This window comes from Manis javanica, chromosome 11 (assembly GCF_040802235.1).
Source record: "Manis javanica isolate MJ-LG chromosome 11, MJ_LKY, whole genome shotgun sequence".
Taxonomy (NCBI): domain Eukaryota; kingdom Metazoa; phylum Chordata; class Mammalia; order Pholidota; family Manidae; genus Manis; species Manis javanica.
Genome location: NC_133166.1, coordinates 41,798,312 through 41,819,261, shown reverse-complemented (window position 1 = coordinate 41,819,261; position 20,950 = coordinate 41,798,312). Strand labels below are relative to the sequence as shown.

At 34.0% G+C, this 20,950-nt stretch overlaps 1 protein-coding gene across 5 annotated transcripts in view; it reads right to left on the bottom strand.

Moving 5' to 3' along the window:
• Nucleotides 1–5,110: 5,110 nt before the first annotated feature.
• The window catches only part of ANO5 (anoctamin 5), a 96,024-nt gene continuing 80,184 nt past the window's right edge, over nt 5,111–20,950 (bottom strand). For all 5 annotated transcript variants that reach the window (XM_073216325.1, XM_073216327.1, XM_073216326.1 and 2 more), the window contains 5 exons: nt 18,334–18,464; nt 15,936–16,141; nt 14,116–14,294; nt 12,709–12,814; nt 5,111–10,001 (listed from right to left, as the gene is read on the bottom strand). In XM_073216325.1, the coding sequence (XP_073072426.1) occupies nt 9,780–10,001; nt 12,709–12,814; nt 14,116–14,294; nt 15,936–16,141; nt 18,334–18,464 (844 nt within the window). In that variant the 3' untranslated portion in view covers nt 5,111–9,779. The remainder of the gene's footprint in view (nt 10,002–12,708; nt 12,815–14,115; nt 14,295–15,935; nt 16,142–18,333; nt 18,465–20,950) is intronic.

The window sequence follows — 20,950 nt, the reverse complement described above, 5'->3', positions numbered from 1 at the left end:
ATTATTTTGCATACACATGACCAAAAAGTTTTGATGCCTTGAACCAAATATTGATGCACAAAGGTAAATAGGATGCAACTATGTAATTATCTCCTGAACCATAAAAGTCTTATTTTCCATACTGTAACATGTGGAAGAAAGGGTAGACTTTGCTTTTTGCAGCAGCTGTCTTGTTTCTTTGTCATCACCAAGCTGCTACTTCCTGAGATCCACACATTCCACTACAGAGACCAAATCCGATTTAGGTATTTTCCAGGTCTATACAACTGTTCTTCCATCTACATCATCCTTCACATTGGTCACTATTTTGGTTAGGGAGGAGTAGCAATTTAAGAATCAGAAACACAGATTTGAACCTTAGTAGTGCCAAATGCTACCAAGGAGACCTATGGCTAGAGAGTTTGTGCTCCATGAAATGGATGGTATGGGAATATGTATTTTGTTGTTAAAAATTAAGTTAATGCAATTGATATATAATTTATATATGCCACCCATTTTAGGTTGAGGTGCATGACTTTTGACAAACTCATACTCATGTAACCACAACCATGACCAAGAACAGAACACTTTCTTCAGCCCTAAATCTTTCTCCTTTTTCCTGTTGGTCCCACCTACACACCTAGCCCTCCGCAGCCACTGAGCCATTTTCTATTACTATGAATCAGTTTTGCCTGTTTTCGAATTTCACACCATTGAAATCATATAGTATGTACTCTGGTACATGACTTCTTTCATTCAGAATAATATTTTTAATATTTATTCAAGTTGTACCAAATATCAGTAATTAAATTTTTTTATTCATTGTGTGTATATGCCACACTTTGTTTATCCATTGATTGATGACCTTGGACTTGTTTACAGTGTTTGGCCATTACAAATAAGGCTGCTATAAATATTTGAGTATGATTCTTTGAAGTGTATATAGGTTTTTATTGTGATTGCTAGGTCATATGGCAAGTATTGTTTAACTTTATAATAAACTGCCAATCTGTTTTCCAAAGGTCATTGTACCATTTTACACAACCACAGACTGTGTATAGAGTTTCAGTAGCTCCATCCTTGGCAATCCTTGGTAGCATCAATTAGTTTTTTGTTTTTTAATTTTAGACACTCTACAGAGTGAGTAATGGTATCTCATTGTGATTTGAATTTGTATTTCCATGATTCCTAATGATTATGAGTACATTGGAAGTGTTTATTAGCTGTTCATACATTTTCTGTTATGAAGTTTCTGTTCAAATCACTTGCCCATCTTTAAATTGGATTATTTTTACTGAGTCATAAACATTTATGTATGTTTACAAATCCTTTATCAGATATACATGTTTTCCCTCAGTCTGTGGCTTGCCTATTCATTTTCTTAACAGTGTCCTGGAAAGAGGAGGCATTCTTAAGTTTGAAAAAGTCTAATTTATCATTTTTTAAAAGTGCCTTGTGCTTTTTGTGATCTATGAAATTTTTGTCTAGCACAAGGTTGCAAAGATTTTTCTCTTATGTTTTTCTTCTAGAAGTTTTACAGCTTTAGTTTTAAAACTTAGTGGGAAAATAATCCATTTCAAGTTATATTTATGTAATGGGTGAAGTATGAGTTGAGGCTCATTTTCTTCCACATGAACTAGATGTTCCAGCACTATTTGTTTAATAGTGCCTCATTTCCTCATTGAATTACTTTGACACATTCCTAAAAATCAGTACAACATATATGTCTATTTTGGGTCTCTCCATTCTATTGTATTCCAGTCATCTATCCTTATACCAACATCACATTGTTTTTGATTAAGGCAGTTTTATTTTAAATCTTGAAATTATATAGTATAAGATCTATACATTTATGATTCTCATTCACAATTACTTTAGTTATTCTAGGCCCTTGAACATAAATTTCAGAATCAATTTGTTAATTTGTAAAACAAAAAGAATAGCCTTTAAGGTTTTTCAGATACCGAATCTACAGATCAATTTGGGAATAATTAATATTCTAACACTAGCTCTTCCAATCTGTAAACATAGTATATCTTACTATTTATGTACATCTTTCTTAATTTTGCTCAGCAGTGTTTGGTAGTTTTGTTCAAAGGTCTTCTATATATTTGGTGAAATTTATCATTAATATATTTCATGATTTATTGCTATAATAAATGGTATTGTTTTTGAATTTCATTTTATTCATTTTACAGCTATTCACTAAAACATGTTTTTGTGTATTGACCTTATAGCTTATCACCTTGTTAAATTCACTTATTAATTCTAATAGTTTTTTTGCATATTCATTAAGATAGATATGCAATCCTGCCATCCACAAATAAATCTATTTCTCTTGACTTATTTGACTTCTTGCTATAGATAATAGTTGCCCACTTCATTACTTGCCAAATTATTTTTTATTAAATACTGAACTTTGTAAATGTTACAATGTTGAATGTCAGGATTTTTTCTTTCTTCCTTTAAAGAGTATTTTTGAAATGCAGTTCAATTACTATGAATTTATCTGATTTTTTTATGGCTTACTTTTAAACATTGTCGAGTTGGCTTAAGAGTAGCCAGTATTCTAAGTCTAACTGAAATCTATTACTAAGATTAACCTTTCTGGGATCTCTACTGATTGTCAAAGCTGTTCACAAATTCTTTACTTCTATATATTGTCATAACTCTAATGTTCCAATATCAACATGAGCTTTGAGAATTGCTCAGCTTATAGCTGTCTGGTAATTAGTCACCTGGTGTCACACAGCTGAGAAGTCAGCAACAGAAGCAAGAGTTCCTATTCAGATTTGGAGCTCTTTCTCTACATCAATCCCTCTCTTTCAGGACTATGTCCTACAAATGCCAGCCTCCTCAGCTCTCTGAATTCCAGTATCTGTTCTTTTGATTCAACAAGCCAGGCCTTTCTTGGACTTCCTTTCCCTGTGATTGAGCCTTGAAAGAGCCTCCAGGCAGAGAGCCAGGGCGATAGTAGAGTTCTCTTCAGTTGCTTCCCTTCTCTCAAGGAGCCCACATTACATATACACTTACACATTCTTTTCAAGTGCACATGAAACATTTACCAAAGTAGAACATATTCTGGGCCATAAAGCATACACAATTTCAAAGGATTGAGATCATTCAGAGTGTGTTCTCTGACTATAGTAGATTAAATGAGAACTCAATAACAGGAAGTTAATTAGAAAACCCCAATATGTTTGGAAATTAGGCAATGCAGTTTTCAATGCCATATGGATCAGGGAAGAAATCAATGAATATTAAATGGCACTTTAAGATGAAAATGAATTTGATATTTCAAATTTTGTTGGATGTGATTTATCTGTTATCATGTTGATTGTACTGTTTAAGTTTTCTATATCCTTATTGCTTTTTCTTCCTACATAGTCTATCAGCTATTAAGAGATGTTAACATCTCCAAATCCAGTCATAGATTTTTTATCCCTTTTACTTCTAATCAACATTTTGTGTTTTATTTCTATCAACACATTTTCTTACATGTTCTTAGATGCATAATATTTAGAATTGTTATGTATTCTTTTTAAAAATGACCATTTTTCCATCTTAAAATATCTCAATCTCTAGTACTGTACCTTGCCTCACAATCTACTTTGTCTAATATTTATATAGACTTATTTTATTTCATTAAGTTTAGTTAATGTTCTCATGGAGTATCTTTTTTCCATTCTGTAATGTTCAGTGTTATGTGTCCTTATATGTAATGTTTCAACAGAAAGCTCTGATTTTCCAAAGGCTAGTTATCCTTAGTAGGCCCTAAACTGAAATATTTTTTCCCAAACCCAAGTCTGTTGAATGCTCAGCTAAAGTCTCTTCCTTTCAGCTTTTACTTTTGCTTTTGTTATCTCCAAGTTCTTCAAGGAGAAAAATAACCACAAAGGCAGGCTTGCCTCTCTAACTGTTTTTATCTCCTTTCCTAGGTATTGTTTCTATAAGATCACAAGTTTCCCTTTGCCTTGTAATTTTCTGACACTTTCAACTTTTTTTTTTTTTAACATTTTACTCAATTTTTCTACTTGTTCTCAGGGTTTCAGTGGTCTGAAAAAAATCCAGGTCATTATTACTTAAGTGAAATTTCTAGGTGCTGTTTATAAAGGGAATATGTCTGTGAAAATTGATAGAGGGAAATTTCCCTGACTTGGAGTTGGGAGGCCTGCACGAGGAGCTGTCAAACCCACCACTACCTGGTTGATTGTGGACCCCACCGGAAGGGACACACACCTTACAACCCATCTATTTTGACTACTTTGCCACCCAGTAGGAGGTGTGAAGAGTTTCTTCTTCCCCCAGTCTAGCCAATGAGAGACTGTCACAACTCAGCCAATGAGGTGCCATGACATGTGGGACTCCCAGTTTCCACCAATGGACTTTTTGCTTAAAACAGTTCTCCTACCTTTTCCCCAACTTCTCTGAAAGAGCCTCTTTTCTTTTGTTCTCAGGAAATTCCTGTGGTTTTGCCATAGGTTATGTCCCTGACTTGCAATACTATACTGGTCCAGAATACTCTACTGGTCCAGAATAAACCCATTTTGCTGGTAAAATAATTGACAGCTTTATTTTGATGGTTAACAAGTCTAATATGTTCCCATTAAGAGTCATATTTTCTGTATGCTTTTCATTAATTTCTCCTCTTAAATTGATTTTTCTTCCCTTTTATCATTTTTTATTTGCTTTCTCCAAATTCTTTCAGTGCTTAGCCTGTTTTCCCATCTTTGTTCTTTTTGAATAGTGTCATTAAAGGCTATACATTTCCCCTAAAAACCACTCAGTTAGTATTTAGTGTACCCACAAAATTTAATGTAGTGTTTTCTGTATCATATAATTGAAATTATCTTCTAAATTCCATTTTGATCATTTTGATCCATACAGTATTTCAAAATTTGTTACATAATTTTTGGGTTTTTAAAAATCGTTTTCTAGTTTCATTTTACTGTGGACAGAGAAAATTATGTGACTGATTTTAGTTCTTTGAAATTTGCCAAATTATTTTTTTAATGTCCTGGTATTTGGTCAGATTTTGTAAATGTTTAGAACATGCTTGAAAAGAAATTCCTATTCTTCAGTTATTGGGTACATTTTATGAAGATAAATGAAGCCTACTTTTTGATCACATTGCTCAAATAATCAAGTTTTATTAATTTTGTCTGTATGGTGGTTTGCACTATGTCAGTTTCGTTAACCCAGAGCTGCATTTCCCAGAAGTCTCTTTCTTACGTGCCATCACGTTTTACAAAAGAGGCAAACAAATGTGAAGCAGCAGCTATTTCTCCCTGAAGGTCTTTGAGGCCGGTTACGGTAATGTCCAGTGGGCTCTAGCTTGTTCTCCTTTCCACTCCATGCCCAGATCCTCCTGAACAGCAGGGGCCCACACCCACGAGTGAGGCTTGGCTGCAAAAAGCACAGAGTAGTAGATATACAAAAACAATGGTTTTCCATAGACTTGTTCCCTAGCTTTCCTTCCCAGTCTCACTTCAGCACTTGGAAAGCCGTGCGTACTCCAATTGTCCACCTGAGGAGCTGCTTCCGAAGAGCTGACTGGTGCCTTTTCTCTGACCCTTCAAATCTCCCTGCCAGACCATTGCTTCCCAGGCCCTTCCACAATTTCAAAACGCCTACTGTCTATAACAAATCAGTCCTGAAATGTAGTAGTAGTCTTGCTGTCCTTGACTAAATTCAGTCTGAGAATCTGTTTGTTCTCGCAACTTAGATGTGTCTTTCATACTTAGAATGTGATGTATTCATCTTAATTTTTGGCCAGTAGGCACTTTTCTTAAAAATATTGATGAAATCAAATACATTTTATCCTATCACCCCTTTTTAAAAATGATGTAGAAATTACAGGTCTAGGGCTCTTCAGGTAAAATATCTCAGTTACTTCTGCATACTGTGGAATTACAGCAATTCTACAAATTGAGTCTACATAACAATCCTTGATATACTTCCCTGATGGGTTGGAATGATGAATGTTCATTTAAGAATGCTTTAGGCTAGGGAATTTGGCATTTTATGAAATTCTGAAGTCTTATACCCCCACAAAATAGTCTTATAACCCTGGCCATTTTTTGAAGCTCCTCTCCCAGAGACTCTGCTCCTGGGGAGCTGCAATTAGGACCAAGGCATATGCATTTCTCACAATTGCAGTGAAGGTGGTCATGGATTTCTTCTGAGAAAGATGGGGACTAGGAAAGAAAATATTGCAACATACTAATTTTCTCTCTAAAACTTTCTATTCACCTTTATCACCTCCTAAAATACAAAAAGTAAAGAGACAAAACAACAAAACTACCACTTTCTCCATTTTTTTCTGGACCATTGAGCCTCTTACTTCAAGGAATTTGCATCTCTAAAGTGACAAACATGTAATCTTGTAAATTAGACATGTTACATGTAATGCATCTTAATGTTTCTAAACCTAAAAACCTTTACAGCACTCAAATTCAGAAAAATTACATAAACATCTTACCATAAGAATAAACTGAGTCATGTTAAAATGTAGATGAAAATTAAGCATTACTTTATTCACTGCATGAATTTGAATCTCGAGACTTACATAGACTACTCAAGAGAAACTTTCTCTGCATATCTCCATACCCACCTCCTTACACATACACACAGAAAGAAAAGTTAACGTTATGGCACAGAATACACATAGGAAAGACATACCTAATCAAATATTTTTGGGGATGGAAGTAGTTATGTCATACACATTGAACCATGCTGTTCTTTTCACTCTTTCATGAATTTTTACACAATGATGGACAACTGGCATACTTGAGTTATCACACATCTTGTTGGAGCATAAATGTATTTAGAAAAAGTAACAATAATTATAGTGAATCATGGTAGCAGACGTCAAAGTCTAGCCATTGGTACTTCTTCAGTGCTATTTTCCTTCATAACATTCTTTCATAATGTAACAATGACTAATTAAAACAACCATTAGAGAAGTTCTCTCAAAATAGTAAATTCCCCTTTTGAATGAGCAATACAAATTCCTCACTCTCAACTGAAGTCAATCGATAGATACCTAGGGCTGCATATCTCTTGGAATCAGTTTTACTTTTGAAGCTTATTTTTCAACTTGAAATTGCTTTGGCTTTTCTATCACTCTCATTAGAATGCTTAATAAATACTCCTCGGACTACCCACAGCTGCAACACGCAGCCTGCCGGCACCTCTCTCCCCACAGAGCGCGTGCAGGCTCATAAGGAGAGCCCTCCTTGTCTCCCTTTACCCCGTCCCTCCTATCTGCAGCGTCTTCTTGTTTTCTTCTCTTTGATAACTTGCTTAATGGCTCAGTTTAAAGAAGAATGTTAAAGCCAGGAGGGGTCATGAGAAGATAGTACTCCATTTAATTAAGATGCTCCCTTCTTGATGGATTCCTACAAAATAAATGTTTTGAAGTGGATTCTGCTTGTGTGCAAAGAAAAGCTGATGAAGGCAAGGATCAGAGTTGACATTTGGAAAGAGTTATGTATTTTTTGGCTTTTGTGCTTGAAATTATTTCAAATAAAATCTCAAATGTTTCCTGGAATATTTCTGAAAACAAAACTATGGGTTTGATTGGATGATAAAATACCTGGAATGCTGATAAAGATCATCCTTTATTTGGTAGTCAGGTGCTCTTAAGTCAGCCCTCTCATAAAACCAACGGGTTTATTAGAGAAGACAAATCTACCTGAATCGATCTGGCTTTGAATTTTATTAGAAAGCTTTTAGGAAAGTGAGAGTACTTGTATTTTGTTTAAAAATCTGTGAAATAAGGATAAACTTCTTGGTAGAAAATTAAAATATGAATATAAAGTATTTGTCAATAACATTGTAAAAGGAAACTACCAAAATAGGAACTATTAACTTATCTTAAAAACAGTTTCCTCCTGTGCTACTTTCTCCATACATCCTACAATCTTGACACTAGAGTTAAAGATTGCAGTGTACAGTTAAATTTGTCTTTACCTTACAATCTAGCTCTATAAAAAGAGTTAAGTCATACAAATGAGAGTTTACATTCACAGAACCAATTTCCACACTCTTCCTTACTTTTATTAGCAACCAGGAAGGAAGCAATATGAGCTGTGCACAATGTACAACATCATAGCAGCACAGAATTTGGGCAAGCCAAAGATATCACATCTGTGGTTTATTTCCTAGTAATACTGACAGGTTTTCTCAAACAAGAAATCTATCTCCTCCACATATGGAATCATCCTTCAATAATGAGATTTCGAATTTTGCGAAAGAAAATGTTCCCAAAATCTACCTAGTGGATGACAAATCATGTGTGCTACTACTGGGGTAACAGTCTCATGGTTTTATAAAATTCGTAATCCTCAGTTCTAAATGCTTAATATTGGTTATTAGTTAATACTACCTGCCATATGCTTAATAGTAGCAATTCTACAAAAATGTATTAGCATCAAATAATGAACTAATACTTAAAAGTAATCTTGGAACAAAGTTTCTTTTATGTGTAATTAAAAAAGACTGTTCTTTTGGAACTGAAGTGTAATTTGAAACTAGAGATTCAAACTATAAAAATGTATCTCTTACTTTATAAATGTAAGAAATATTTTTTAAAGGAAAGAAGAACAAGGACTGGTATACATGCACCACAGGTCTAAGTATGAGACAAATAATTCAGTGACTTTTTTTCCACTTAGCTATCACATCTATCACATCATTCTTACTTGGTTGATCCATGTTTGGTGTTAAAACTCTGTGATTGATGCTAAAATGACCATTTCCGTAAAACAAGCTCACATTGGAGATGTTATGTCGAATCAACAGCACAACTTCTCGTGTGTTAAAGGCATAGGAACAAGGCACTGAGCATTGTATGAAGCAATGCATCAATAGAAAAGACTATGAACTCATTAAAAGATTTGAGATTGCTTTAAACAAATTTCACAAACCACTTGTACCTAACTTATACAAATACCTAATGCTCAAACAGGCTTCAAAATGCAAAATAGGCATTGTAGAAGAAAAATTATTTTTAAAAATAATTCAACAATTTTTGATTAAGGGCAATAAATTAATCAATATACATTGTCCTGAATTTGTTAACAATTAAAAACATATTTATTTCTCATTTGCTTGAAGACCTGAAGCAATCCAATAACTTCTTAATGCTGTTTTCCAGATAATACAATCTCACCTTAAAACTATCATTACCAAAATATTATCTTTAAAGAACTAGTTCGTCTTTTGTTGAAACCCACACTTTGTCTCTTGAAAAAACAATTCTGCATTTACCTGGAAGGACAATCTGGGATTGTGATGGAAGTTTAACTTATTCAGGACAATTTCAGGAACAAAACCCTCCCACAATATTTACCCAATATTATTAAATATGTGAGTTTTCATCTATTGTGTAATTTTGGTTTTTCATTAGCATAGTCTAAAATGGCAAGATTATATAAGGCTCAGTAGGCCTCTTCGCTTCTTTTCTTTTTGTCTCAACATTTTTCTTGCTGGAAGAAGACATAAAGCAACCCAAGAGAAGACCATGAAAATGTGCTTTTCCAATATTCTGATTCCATGTACACTTTTAACAGTCGTTTACAGAAACACAGAAAACAATATCTGGGGAGAGCCCAGCCAGTGAAGCACACAAGTGGTGCTTGTCCAACCTCACAAAGCCAGCCTCTGTAAAAGTGTACAAAATCTCTGAGTTAAAAAAAAAGGAGTGAAATTGACACATGGCTCTTGGCCTCTGGCCCTAAACCAAGGGAAAACTGTGAAGCCAGACAGGCAACCAGGCTGTTTGCTCATTATGTTGATCAGATTGTTGATTTAGCCAGCTGTACTTTGTTTTCCTCAATCATGACATGCTTGGAAAATTCACTAGAATTAATTTTCAGGTTCTCTTTTAGTTTGTCAAGCTCAAAGTCATGGAGAATCTTGATAGTCATTAACTTTTCTCTCTTGATTCTCTCCATGACATCTTTTGGAACATCAGGGATCATCCAGGCCAATAAAAATTTAACTAAAAACACAATATGCTAGAGGAAACATAAAAGAAAACCAAAGGCACTATTAGAATCGTCAAATGCTCAACAGGACGTTCCTACAAATCATTTCATTTATTTAATAAACTGCTCAACCCAAGAGGTGCAAAGAAAAGCAAAAAGATATTATTATCTCTGTTCTGGAACTTTCCTTTGAAGACCAATATTAAATACATACTAAAATAAATAATTATAGAAATCCAGTTGAATATGGTTATTAAATACACTCCTTCTCTATCCTCCCTCTTGAAAACCTAATAAAATATTTGTAAAGGAATTTTTAAAAATGGTATAACTCACTAAGACAAAAAGAAAAGGGAGGGAACAGTGATAACAGACTCAAGAGAATGAAGAAAGCTGCATTGAAACTTGCAGTTGGTAATATGGCAATGGGAGAAACCAACAAGACAAGAGCCTGTTTTGTTTTAAATTATCGAAGAGCTCAGAAAAGAAGGTACTGAAGACTTTGAAGGCATAAGTGTGGGTGGAGTTGAAAACAAGAGGATTAGTTAAAAATGTGTATAAGGAGCAAGCTGCATTTTCAGAACCTCTCTTCCATCTGTATCCAGGCACTACCTCTCTCCAACCCCACCTTGGCAATAACAGAGTAATTTATTTTCGGCAGTAATTAAAACGGAAAACTGTGGGCTCAGGGACACCAGAGAGCAAGGATGAGGGCGTGGCACCATGCTGAAAACAGGGCGACTAAGTGAAATGCAGCGTGCTGAATCCTGGGACCCCTCGTCCCTCTGCCTTGCTCAGCTCTTAAAACACACGCAGCCATGAAACAGACTTTTCCTGGTGGAAATGACCAGTCATTGGAAGTTCTCATTGGAAGTGAGAACAACGAATAAAAAAAGTATATAGGTCTCAGTTGAAATAAAAGGTCCCCTTACTACCTTATCACCCTACAGTGAAATGCTCCCAGTGACATTCCTCCCGTAAGCTCACAAAGCTCACAATCAGCTTTCACTGCTTCACTGTTAGTGACGAGCGGATGGCCAACAACCGCCAAATATGTAAGAAAGTCTCTAAGATGAAAGAAAAAGAATGAAACACATAAATATGGATAGAAATAATAAAGGGACCAAAAGAATGGTAGAATAAAGAGGCAAAGATGAATCAATGTACTTATAAGAGAAAATAAGTGATAATAACAGTTTCAAAACAGGAAGTATAGTATCTGACTAAGTCCCAGGAAAACAACAGGGAAAAGAAGGAATTTATCAAAGAAATAATACAAGCAAACTTTTTCAACTTAGAGGGTAAGCAGAGGACTCATTGAGTATCCAGAATAATGAGTATGTCCAATACCAAGAAACTGTCTTGTGTGAAACTGTCTTGTGTGGTTTCATAAAAGGACTAGTGGGAGAATCCTCAAGTGTACTGATTAATAAAAAGATCATAAACAAAGACTGGGGAAGCAGAATGTTGTTTCATAACCACTGGAAGCTGACAAAAAATAGAGCAATGTCTTCAAAAATTCCATGGATACCTAAAGTTGGGTGAAAAACTTTCAGGGAAAATGACTTTCAATCTTGAATTCCATACCAATTAATCACCTATTAGGAAAGAAAGTAAAATTTCAACCTTCAAGGTCTCAAAATTGACCACTCATAATTTTCTTTGGATTACTTCAAGATGTGCTTCATTAAAATAATTTTTTTTTCCAAGAATGGGAAAAATGTAGAGAGCAGAAAATATAGTATTCAGTATAAGAGAAGGTGAAGAAAAGTCCTGGATGATGGTGAGTCAGATCCTGGGATGATTAAAAACACTTATACTAATAATAAATAAAAACAAATAAATCAAAAGAATTCCTGTAGTAATTTACCAGACTGAAAGGTGATCTAAATTTATGATGGCAAATGTGGGAACAAAAGCAACAAATTCATAGAGAACTGAGAGAGAGAGAGAGGAGAAACATGGGGAGGAATATTACATAAGACTGCTCTCTTTTTCATGATGTACAATTATTTGACTTTAAGTTACATGTATAACCTTGATAAAAATAAAATAAACAAAAATTGATCGGAATTTGCACTGAATTTGTCTGTTACTGGGGTTTATTATAGAGAAAAAGTACCTTACATTAATTTATCTCTCCCTTATTAGCTTTTACATCTTATGATTAATAGCACTCAATTTGTAACTTAGTCAAATATCCCCTCTGTATTCATGTTTTCACTGCATGCCTTCAACCCATAACTATACTAGATATTCCACAAGGGGGAAAACACAAATAGTGGATAGAGCAGAGGCTCTGCACTGAGAAACCTGGCACTGAAACCCAGCTTTACTATTGGCTGATTATCTTGAAACCAACTCACTAATTTTGCTGAGTCTCAGATTCATTTGTTAAGGGTGAATAATAACGTCTAACTCACAAGATGATTATTATAGCCTCTGGAACCAGTAAACAATAGGTATTCGGTAAAATCAGTGGTCCCCTGTCCTTTTCCTGAACTTAAGGGAAGAGGCCATATTTTTTCTTTCTTTTTCTGTCACCTTGCTTATCATCAACAATAGTAAGTAATAGACAATCCATCATACTGAAAATATCCTTAGGTTGTTTTTTATGACAATAAATACTTCCTTCAAAACAATTTATTGGAATAATGATAATTTTCTACTGAGAGATATTGAATATATGCCTAACAGGAGAAGAGACTAACTAGGATGAAAGTCAAGAAAGGCTTACTTCCATAACTATGATGAAGGTCATCTTGGCAGCAAGCACGTGCCAGTACTGCATGTTATGAAAATATTTCTGATCATGATCAGGAGGATATCTGTAATCTCTGTACCTGAAAAATAGAAGTAAATGCAAAAAATTGGCTATGGTTTCAAATAGAGAGGCCTAGCATAAATTCTTATTATTTCTCTTAAAGAGATCCTTTCAGTTGACCACAAAGTCAAGTCATAGTAAGATAATTGCTATTATGAAACATTTATCTTTCTCGTACATACAAAAACTATAGTCATATATTAGTTATGTGCAGGACACACAAACAAAACTTCTCTCCTGCCCTTTAAAGACAAAGTTCTCAAAAGAGTTAAAAAAAAACTTTGTCTCTATTCCCTCTCTTCCTAGTCGTTAACACACTTAGTTCTATTCATCACTCAACTAAAACCAATTGTCTCCTGTCATTAAATTGAAGGAATATTTTAATCCTCATCTTATTTGATCTTTTGAGAATAGGATTTGACATTGTTGACCATTTCTATTTTCTCCAAACTCTATTTTCTCTTGGCTTATCTGACATTGCATTTTCTTTTCCTTATTATCCTTCTTGAGTTTTCTTAGTGCTCTACTTTGTAAGCTCATTGTTTTCTAGAAAATTGCTAGATATTGATGTTCTTCTGACATCAAGAAATCTGACCCAAGTGTCCATGCTCTTATGCACTATGCTATGATTCCTCTATACGCAAATAAAGAATATAACAATACTTTTGTCTACCTGTGTTGCAACTTTTTGCTGTTTCTTTGTTGAATCCCAACAAAGCAAAACCCCAAATGAAGTAGCTAGTTTAAGTTAAGCGGCCTTGATTACATCCTCTATATTATATAAAACTTACACATAAAATCTTTACATCTCAGAGTAAAAAGATTCTCACAGTACAGAAAACACTGAGTGTGGAAACGGCAGGTTCACAAATTCAATTTCACCCTCCCTGTATGGAAGAAACTCTTCAAGTGGGATGGCCAGTGAACTAAACATACTGTTATTTCTGTCCTCACTTTATCTCATTTTGAGAACACGCAACTATAACAATTAGGTTAAATGCACATATAATGTGATCATGCTGTATGAACTATAGATTCTACAATTTGGGACCAAAGGGCATTTGGTGGAGAGAAACTGTCCAATACATTTAAAAAAGAAATCATTCAAAATAAATTATTTTCTTTACCCATAATATTCTTACTTCTGGTCATTCTATTTTTCCAAATAAGAATCATACAATATGTGAATTCTAGATTTTATTCATCCAGGATTTTTATTACCCCAAGTAAGTCCTTTACATTTTAAGATGTGAAGGAAATAGAGAACTTGAGAAATACATTAAAAAGGCAAAATTAAAACCTAAGAAAACAAGAGAAAACCTGCAAGTGGTGAAGTCTCTCTTTTCTGAAGGCACAGTGTGGTTTGGGAAATCAGCTATCAGGAATGTTGACAGGCTGTCATTGACATATCCTTTCATAGGCTCATTGGCATTTTTTGAGTAGGCATAGTAGTAAACTAGGCGGGGAATAATATCCGATGTAAATGCAACAATAAAAGCCTAAAAAGACAAAGCAAGAGGGAGGACATGAGTTAAGAGCCTAGCTTTAAAAATGTCTGGTTTGTATTTCTCAGTTCCACATGCCACATGAATGCAAAATGACTAAAATGCTATTACAAATCAGGTTAATAATATGAGTCTTTGGCCTAAAACATGAAATAGTTCATTTACAGTGTATGATTGTTAATCCAAAATTTTTTTAGGTAGAAAGTGGCTAAGTTGAGAATTGAACCTACTTGTTTCTGCCTCCAAATCTCATGCTCTTTCTACCACACCTTGCTATTTCTTACATTTCTTACTGTTTCACAGCACAGTTCTGCTGTTCATAACCAAATTCTCTTGCCTGAACCAACTCCATAAGCTAAACAGTGTGTGTGTGTGTGTGTGTGTGTGTGTGTGTGTGTGTGTGTAGGAGGTTGGCAGGGAAGGAATGGCAAGACCATGTGTAGGAAAATTTTCCACAGTTTAGTGCAATTAATTTCAGTATTTGACTCCATGGGAATGGTATTTTCCCATCCTTGCCTAAGTTCTGGAATAGTATAAATAGCATGCTTCCTTTAGATTAGATAAGTCAATTTAAAATCACCTGGCCCTGCCATCTACATGTTTAGTGGCACATATAAAAACTTTGAATCTTACTTCTATAGGTAATGAACCACTCAGATTTTCTTTCATATACTGAAAAAATTATGGTATATTTTATTTTCTAAACAAGTGACACATTCAAATAGATTTTAAAATTTATTGGAATAAATGCAAACAGAGCAGTCTCACATAATTTTCTCACCCGTACCTTGCAATTTTTTTTATGGTTTCAGATTTTCAGAGTTTTGCTTATGTTGTCTTTTCAGTGAATCAACTCTTGATTTAGTTAGTAATTATATTGCATATTGTTTGTTTTTAATTTGATTATTTCTGATTATATCTTTATTAATTCTTTCTATTTTCTATTGATTAGTTTTACATTTTTTCCTTAGCTTTTTAGTTACATGCTCAGCTCATGTATTCCAGTCTTTTCTAATAATAAAAGCATTTATTGTTATCCTTTCTGTAATTGTGGTTTTAGCTCTTCCTACAGGTTTTAATTTTAATTAAGCCCTTTATAATTTCAATTTTATTTCCTCTTTACACAATAAAGTTTACTTAGAAATGTGAATGTTAAGTGTCTACATCTTCTTCTTTGACTATCTTATCAATTTCAATTTTATGCCATTATTATAGGTGAGCATACATTGTAAAATTTCTTTAGGGAATTTGGTTTTATTATCATTTTTAATAAGTATTCCATAAACAATAGCTAAGTGTGATTTCTGTTTCTGGTATACAACTTTATTTATAATCAAGCTTTAACTGTATTATTCAAATCCTTTATATTCTTACTTATTTTCTGTCTACTTTGCCACACATTATGTAACTGTAATATGGCATTTTAATGAGAGTGATTTAACAATTTTCCTTGTAGTCCTAAAAGTTTGCATGTTAGATTTCTCAACATTGTTTAGTGCATAAAAGTTTAGGGATGTTTTATCTTTACGGACTGTTACCATAATGAAATCAGTGTAAATATTGACTTAAGCATATCTCTGCATCCCCAAGATAAAATAAAATACAAAGTCACGCCACCAAAATAGGTCTACTTACATTAGTTGCAACAGAAAGGACAGCCATTCCATAAAGAATGTCTTGCCAAACACCTATGCTATGAGCTTTAGCAGCTACAGGTCTCCGGTACTGAGTCGTCAGTTTCCAGGCATCCACTCGGATCTCTATAATGTTATTCAAGAGAGCAAGGAGAGGAGCCAAAGGAAAAGATGCCACAAATAATGTAACAAAACCAAATTGGATAACTGTAGAGAAAAGAAGAAAAATTCATAAACTCATTATTGTAGAGAGGAAAATGGGAACCAGATTGCTTAATTCCTGCCACATCCTTCATTTTGGGGGATCTACAATGGCAAAACACTCCATCCTCTTTCCACCTGTCCACTCTCTCCTCTTTGTAGGAAGCATACTGACTTCTTTGCTAGATAGAATGGAAAAGAGAAACTGGGCATGCATAGCTCAGTTCTATCCTTGGTGTTTCTTTTGAGTCTGATTGTCTGAAGAAAGCATCTATTCTGGTTTGATAAGACACTCATTTTATTCTGCTTAAAGCATAGCCTTTTACTGTGGGCTATATGTAGGTCTATGCTAGTCTAGCCTTTACACTGGGATTGGCACATTAGTGGGATAATCAAGTTTTTCTGTCTTGCTTATCTATGTACTTTTTTGAAATCAAGGATAATGACCGATTCATTTGTATGCTTACAGTAGCCAGCATGTGCTAGGTATACAGAAATACTTAACTTTATTTCGAATACTTTAAGAATGAATGCATTATTTAAGATTTGAAGGAGCTAACAGGTAAAAAGGCAGTGCAAGATAAGATATTTGAGGAAAAATTAGGAAATGAATCATCTAAAGCATCAAAAACATATTTTACATGTGGGGAAAGGAAATATACATTTGTTAAGGTCCTGATCCTCTGTACTGTCTATATTGATATCTTTCTAAATGTTTACTCTTTCCTCATTAACATTTAACACCTGTGTAAGCTGGCTTGTCTTTCCATTTTTGTTTCTAACAATCCTTGGGGTAAAAGAATACATGCAAATGGCAGTCTGGGCTTCCCACATGAGTGAAGAGAAAATTGTAAGTGATAAAGGAATGACTTTCCATATAAAGGAAGAAAGAAAGAATCTTCTACAAGTCCTCTATTTTTAGATGAATCTGAAGTGTTTCTGGATTTCAGTTTTTCTCAAAAGAATCAGTCCTTGTCATCTACTAAACCAAATGAACAAATCGCCTCTATTCCTGCCTTCCCTGCTAAACCAAGAGATAGAAAATTAAGAGGAAGTATTATGTGGAAACAGCTTGATTTTTCTAGGTTCAAATCCCAGATTAACTTTATCTAAAATCTTTGTGGCCCATGACAAATCAATTAACCTATCCAAATTACAGTATCCTCTAAAATAAAATGCAGTGAATAAAGACTACTCTGTAGAATGTTTCAATAGTAGAAATAACGTATGTAAAACATCCAGAATAATTTAACTCTGCATTGTGTCTCAAAAAATGATAGTGAATCTTATTATGAAACCTTCATTTCATTCTTTAATTTCAGTGGTGATCTGATGCATTTATGCACAAATTCATTTGAAACTTACAGACTTACCACCCCATAAAGCAAGGACTATCTAATTCACATCATTTACATTTTATAATTTATGTATGTACAAAAATTACATTTCATTTTGATATAAAATATACTGCTTTTATTTGTCCTACATTTACCTAATGCCATCAAGATAACATATATATGAAATAGTGGAGGATCAGTAACAATTTCAGGTGCTCTCATTCATCCCACCATGATTTTATGGGCCTTAAGAATAGGTTAAGAAAACTGTCCTCCTTAATTTCACCAAAGAAGCAGAAAAGATCACTTGAGAGGCAACACCTGAGTACACTATACAAGCAGTCCTCATCATTCTCTCTCCTAAAATTTCACCTCAAGATCTCTTTTTTGTTTGATCCTTAGTGTATTCAATGCTTTTCTTGTGTTAAATTTTGGTTTCCTCTGCATAATTGCTTAACTTCTTTTCTGCCTGAAATAAAGGACATATACTAAATGTATGTCAGACTCTAGAAATGTTTTTCAACTTTCTCTCTGAGCTGTCAATGAGGTAAACAAAAGGAGAAATAATTATTTAAGCTAATTTTAGACAGGTGTTAAATACAATCCTTACTTTAATTGGTCAAAAGTATTAACATTTAATTGACAGGACAAATATCTCTAAGATTGATGTTTTGAAACTCAACTTCATTCTGTGTTCCAGTTGGTGGGGACTATCAATCTTCTTTACATCCACCCATCTTTTCCTCCATCATCCAATGACTTATTGAATACCAAATATGTATAAGGCAGGGAGAAATAAGAACTAAAAAAGTTACTTTACCCAGCCTGACTCTATATTTCAAGATGATGGTTGAAAGTTACCTGTTTCTAAGTATTCATAGAATAGCCCAAGAGATCCAAAACTTTCAAGGTCATGATCCTGCTCCCATCGACTATACAGCTTTTCAGAGTTGGTCCGAGCTTTCCGGCGTCTCCACCAATTCAAAACCATGCTGTTAAAGGTGATAAAAGTAAGTTATGTGAAACAGTTAAAAATAAAACTGGTCAGAGAATCAGAATATTAGCTCTAGAAACTGGCAGTAAGAGAGGTTAAGTAACTTAAGATCAGAGAACAAGTAGAGATAGGACTATAGCTAAAGTCCAAATCAAAAGCTAGTGCTCTTTTCACAACACATGCTGAAGTCAAAGTTCTTTATTGGGGTGACTAAGAAAAGAAGACAATCCTGAATCTCTCCATGGAAATACTTTTACTCAGAGACATTTCTGTTAAAGAGAATATGGAGGAGGGGGTCACCGTAGGGCCACTGTTGTCTATTTAATTTACTAACCTTTATGTTGTCATGATACTCAGAGGGACACTCAAGGAAATGAGAATTGGTCACAACAGAAAATACATGACAAAAGAAATGTAGAGGCTTATCTAACACGTGAAAATAAATGCAATAATCCTAAACAAAATGTTAACTAAATTTCATACTACATAAAACATAATGTATCATGATAATGCTGAATTTCTTTAAGGAACAAAAAAGGTTTTTGTTAGAAAATCAAACCAATGTTATAGGCCACATTAACATACTTAGGAGAAAAATATAAAATCACTTTGATTAATGCAAAAAACACATTTGATACACTTCAAGCACCTATTCAAACCTATTGATAACAGAAAAGTAGGAAAATGCCTCAATCTAATCAAAAGCATCTACCAAAATCCTGAGGTGAGCATCATTTTTAGTAGGAAAAAGTTAGAAATATTCCTTTTAGAATCAAGAAGGAATTAAGAGTGTGCAAGACCTCATTCAAGACTCTACTGGACATCTTAGCTAGAACAATAAGATGAAAAGGGCAAAAGAATTGGAAATGAAGGAGAATCTATAATTACTAACAGTAATGTGATTGGAATACCTGCATAGAAAATCTAAATAAGTGAAGTTAAACAAAAATTATTAGAAATCATAAGAGTTCATCAATATAGTTCATTCCTATATGCCACAAAACACAAATAGAAAACATTCTTTTAAAGATACCATCTATAATAGCAACTTAAATTAAAAGACCTAGAAATGGATCTGACAATAAATTTATAAGATTTATGTGCAGAAGTTTACATCTTTATACTTACTAAAGTCCAAAATAAATGTTCATGAATAAAAAAGATTTGGCATTATAAAAATGTCAGTTGTTTCTACTGAAACAATTGAAATGTAATCTCATTCAAAAGAACATTTTTTATGTGAAATCTGACAGCTGTATCTAAACTTTATACAGAAAGACAAAAGACAAAGATTAACCAAGATATTACTATAGATGAAGACTAAGTTGGTAAAACTTGCCTCACCAGATACCAAGACTGTGGTACAACTGCATTAATTAAGAGAGCATAGTATTGATACAGGAATATACAAATCCTGGGACAGAATGGACACCTTGTAATGGCCTTCCACTTGTTACATGGCATAAATGGTACTGTAGTTCATGGAGACTGGGGAAGAGGGACTTCTCAATAAATGGTAACACGTGTGTGTGTGTGTGTGTGTGTGTGTGTGTGTGTGTGTGTGTGTGTGTAAGAAATTGAATTTGAACATATCAAACACAAAATTCTTTTTCATATATGCAAAGAATTTGGAGGAGAAAGACAATACTATTAAAATGTTTAAAATTTTGGAAGTATATGAGAATATCTTTTTCATCTTGGGGTAGGGAACAACTTATTAATACTTAAAATATGCTAACCTGTGAAAGAAAAGATTGATAAATTCTACTAAATTAAAAAGCATGTCATTTTGTCCATCTAAAGCAGAGGTTCCCAACTGGGAGTGATTCAGCCCACAGGGTACATTTGCAATGTGTGGTGACATTTCTGCTTGTCACAGCTGGGGAAGGGAGGACTACTGCCATCTAGTGGGCAGAGTCCAGGGATGCTGCTAAACATCCTAATATGTAGGATTCACTTGCAGAAATTCTCAAACGACAGCCCCCATGACAAAGAATTATCTAGCCCAAAATGTCAGTAGTGTGTAGTTGAGAAACTGTGATCTAAAGATACTATTGAAATATGAAAAGACAAAACGTGTTGGGATAAAATATTTGCAACACATACAAACAAAAACAGTAACCTGAAGTTATAAAGTATTCCTACAAATCAACTAGAAAAAGATAGACAAGTAGAAAAATGGTTAAACAGCACAAACAAGCATTTCATTGATGAGGAAAACACATGGCCAAAAAAATGCTCATTCATTTTATTAATTAGGGATATGCAAAATGAGACTAAAGTGAGATGTCATTTATACCCTCCAAATTGGCAAAAATTAGTAATATAAAGTACTATAGCAAATGTGGGTTGCAAGAAACACTGATACACTGCTATCTCCAAACTGAAAGACAAAAAGGAAAACAAATGATGAAAAGGGAACAGATTTTTGAGATTTCTGAAATAATATCAAACAGATGGGCATACATGTAACTGAAGTCCCAA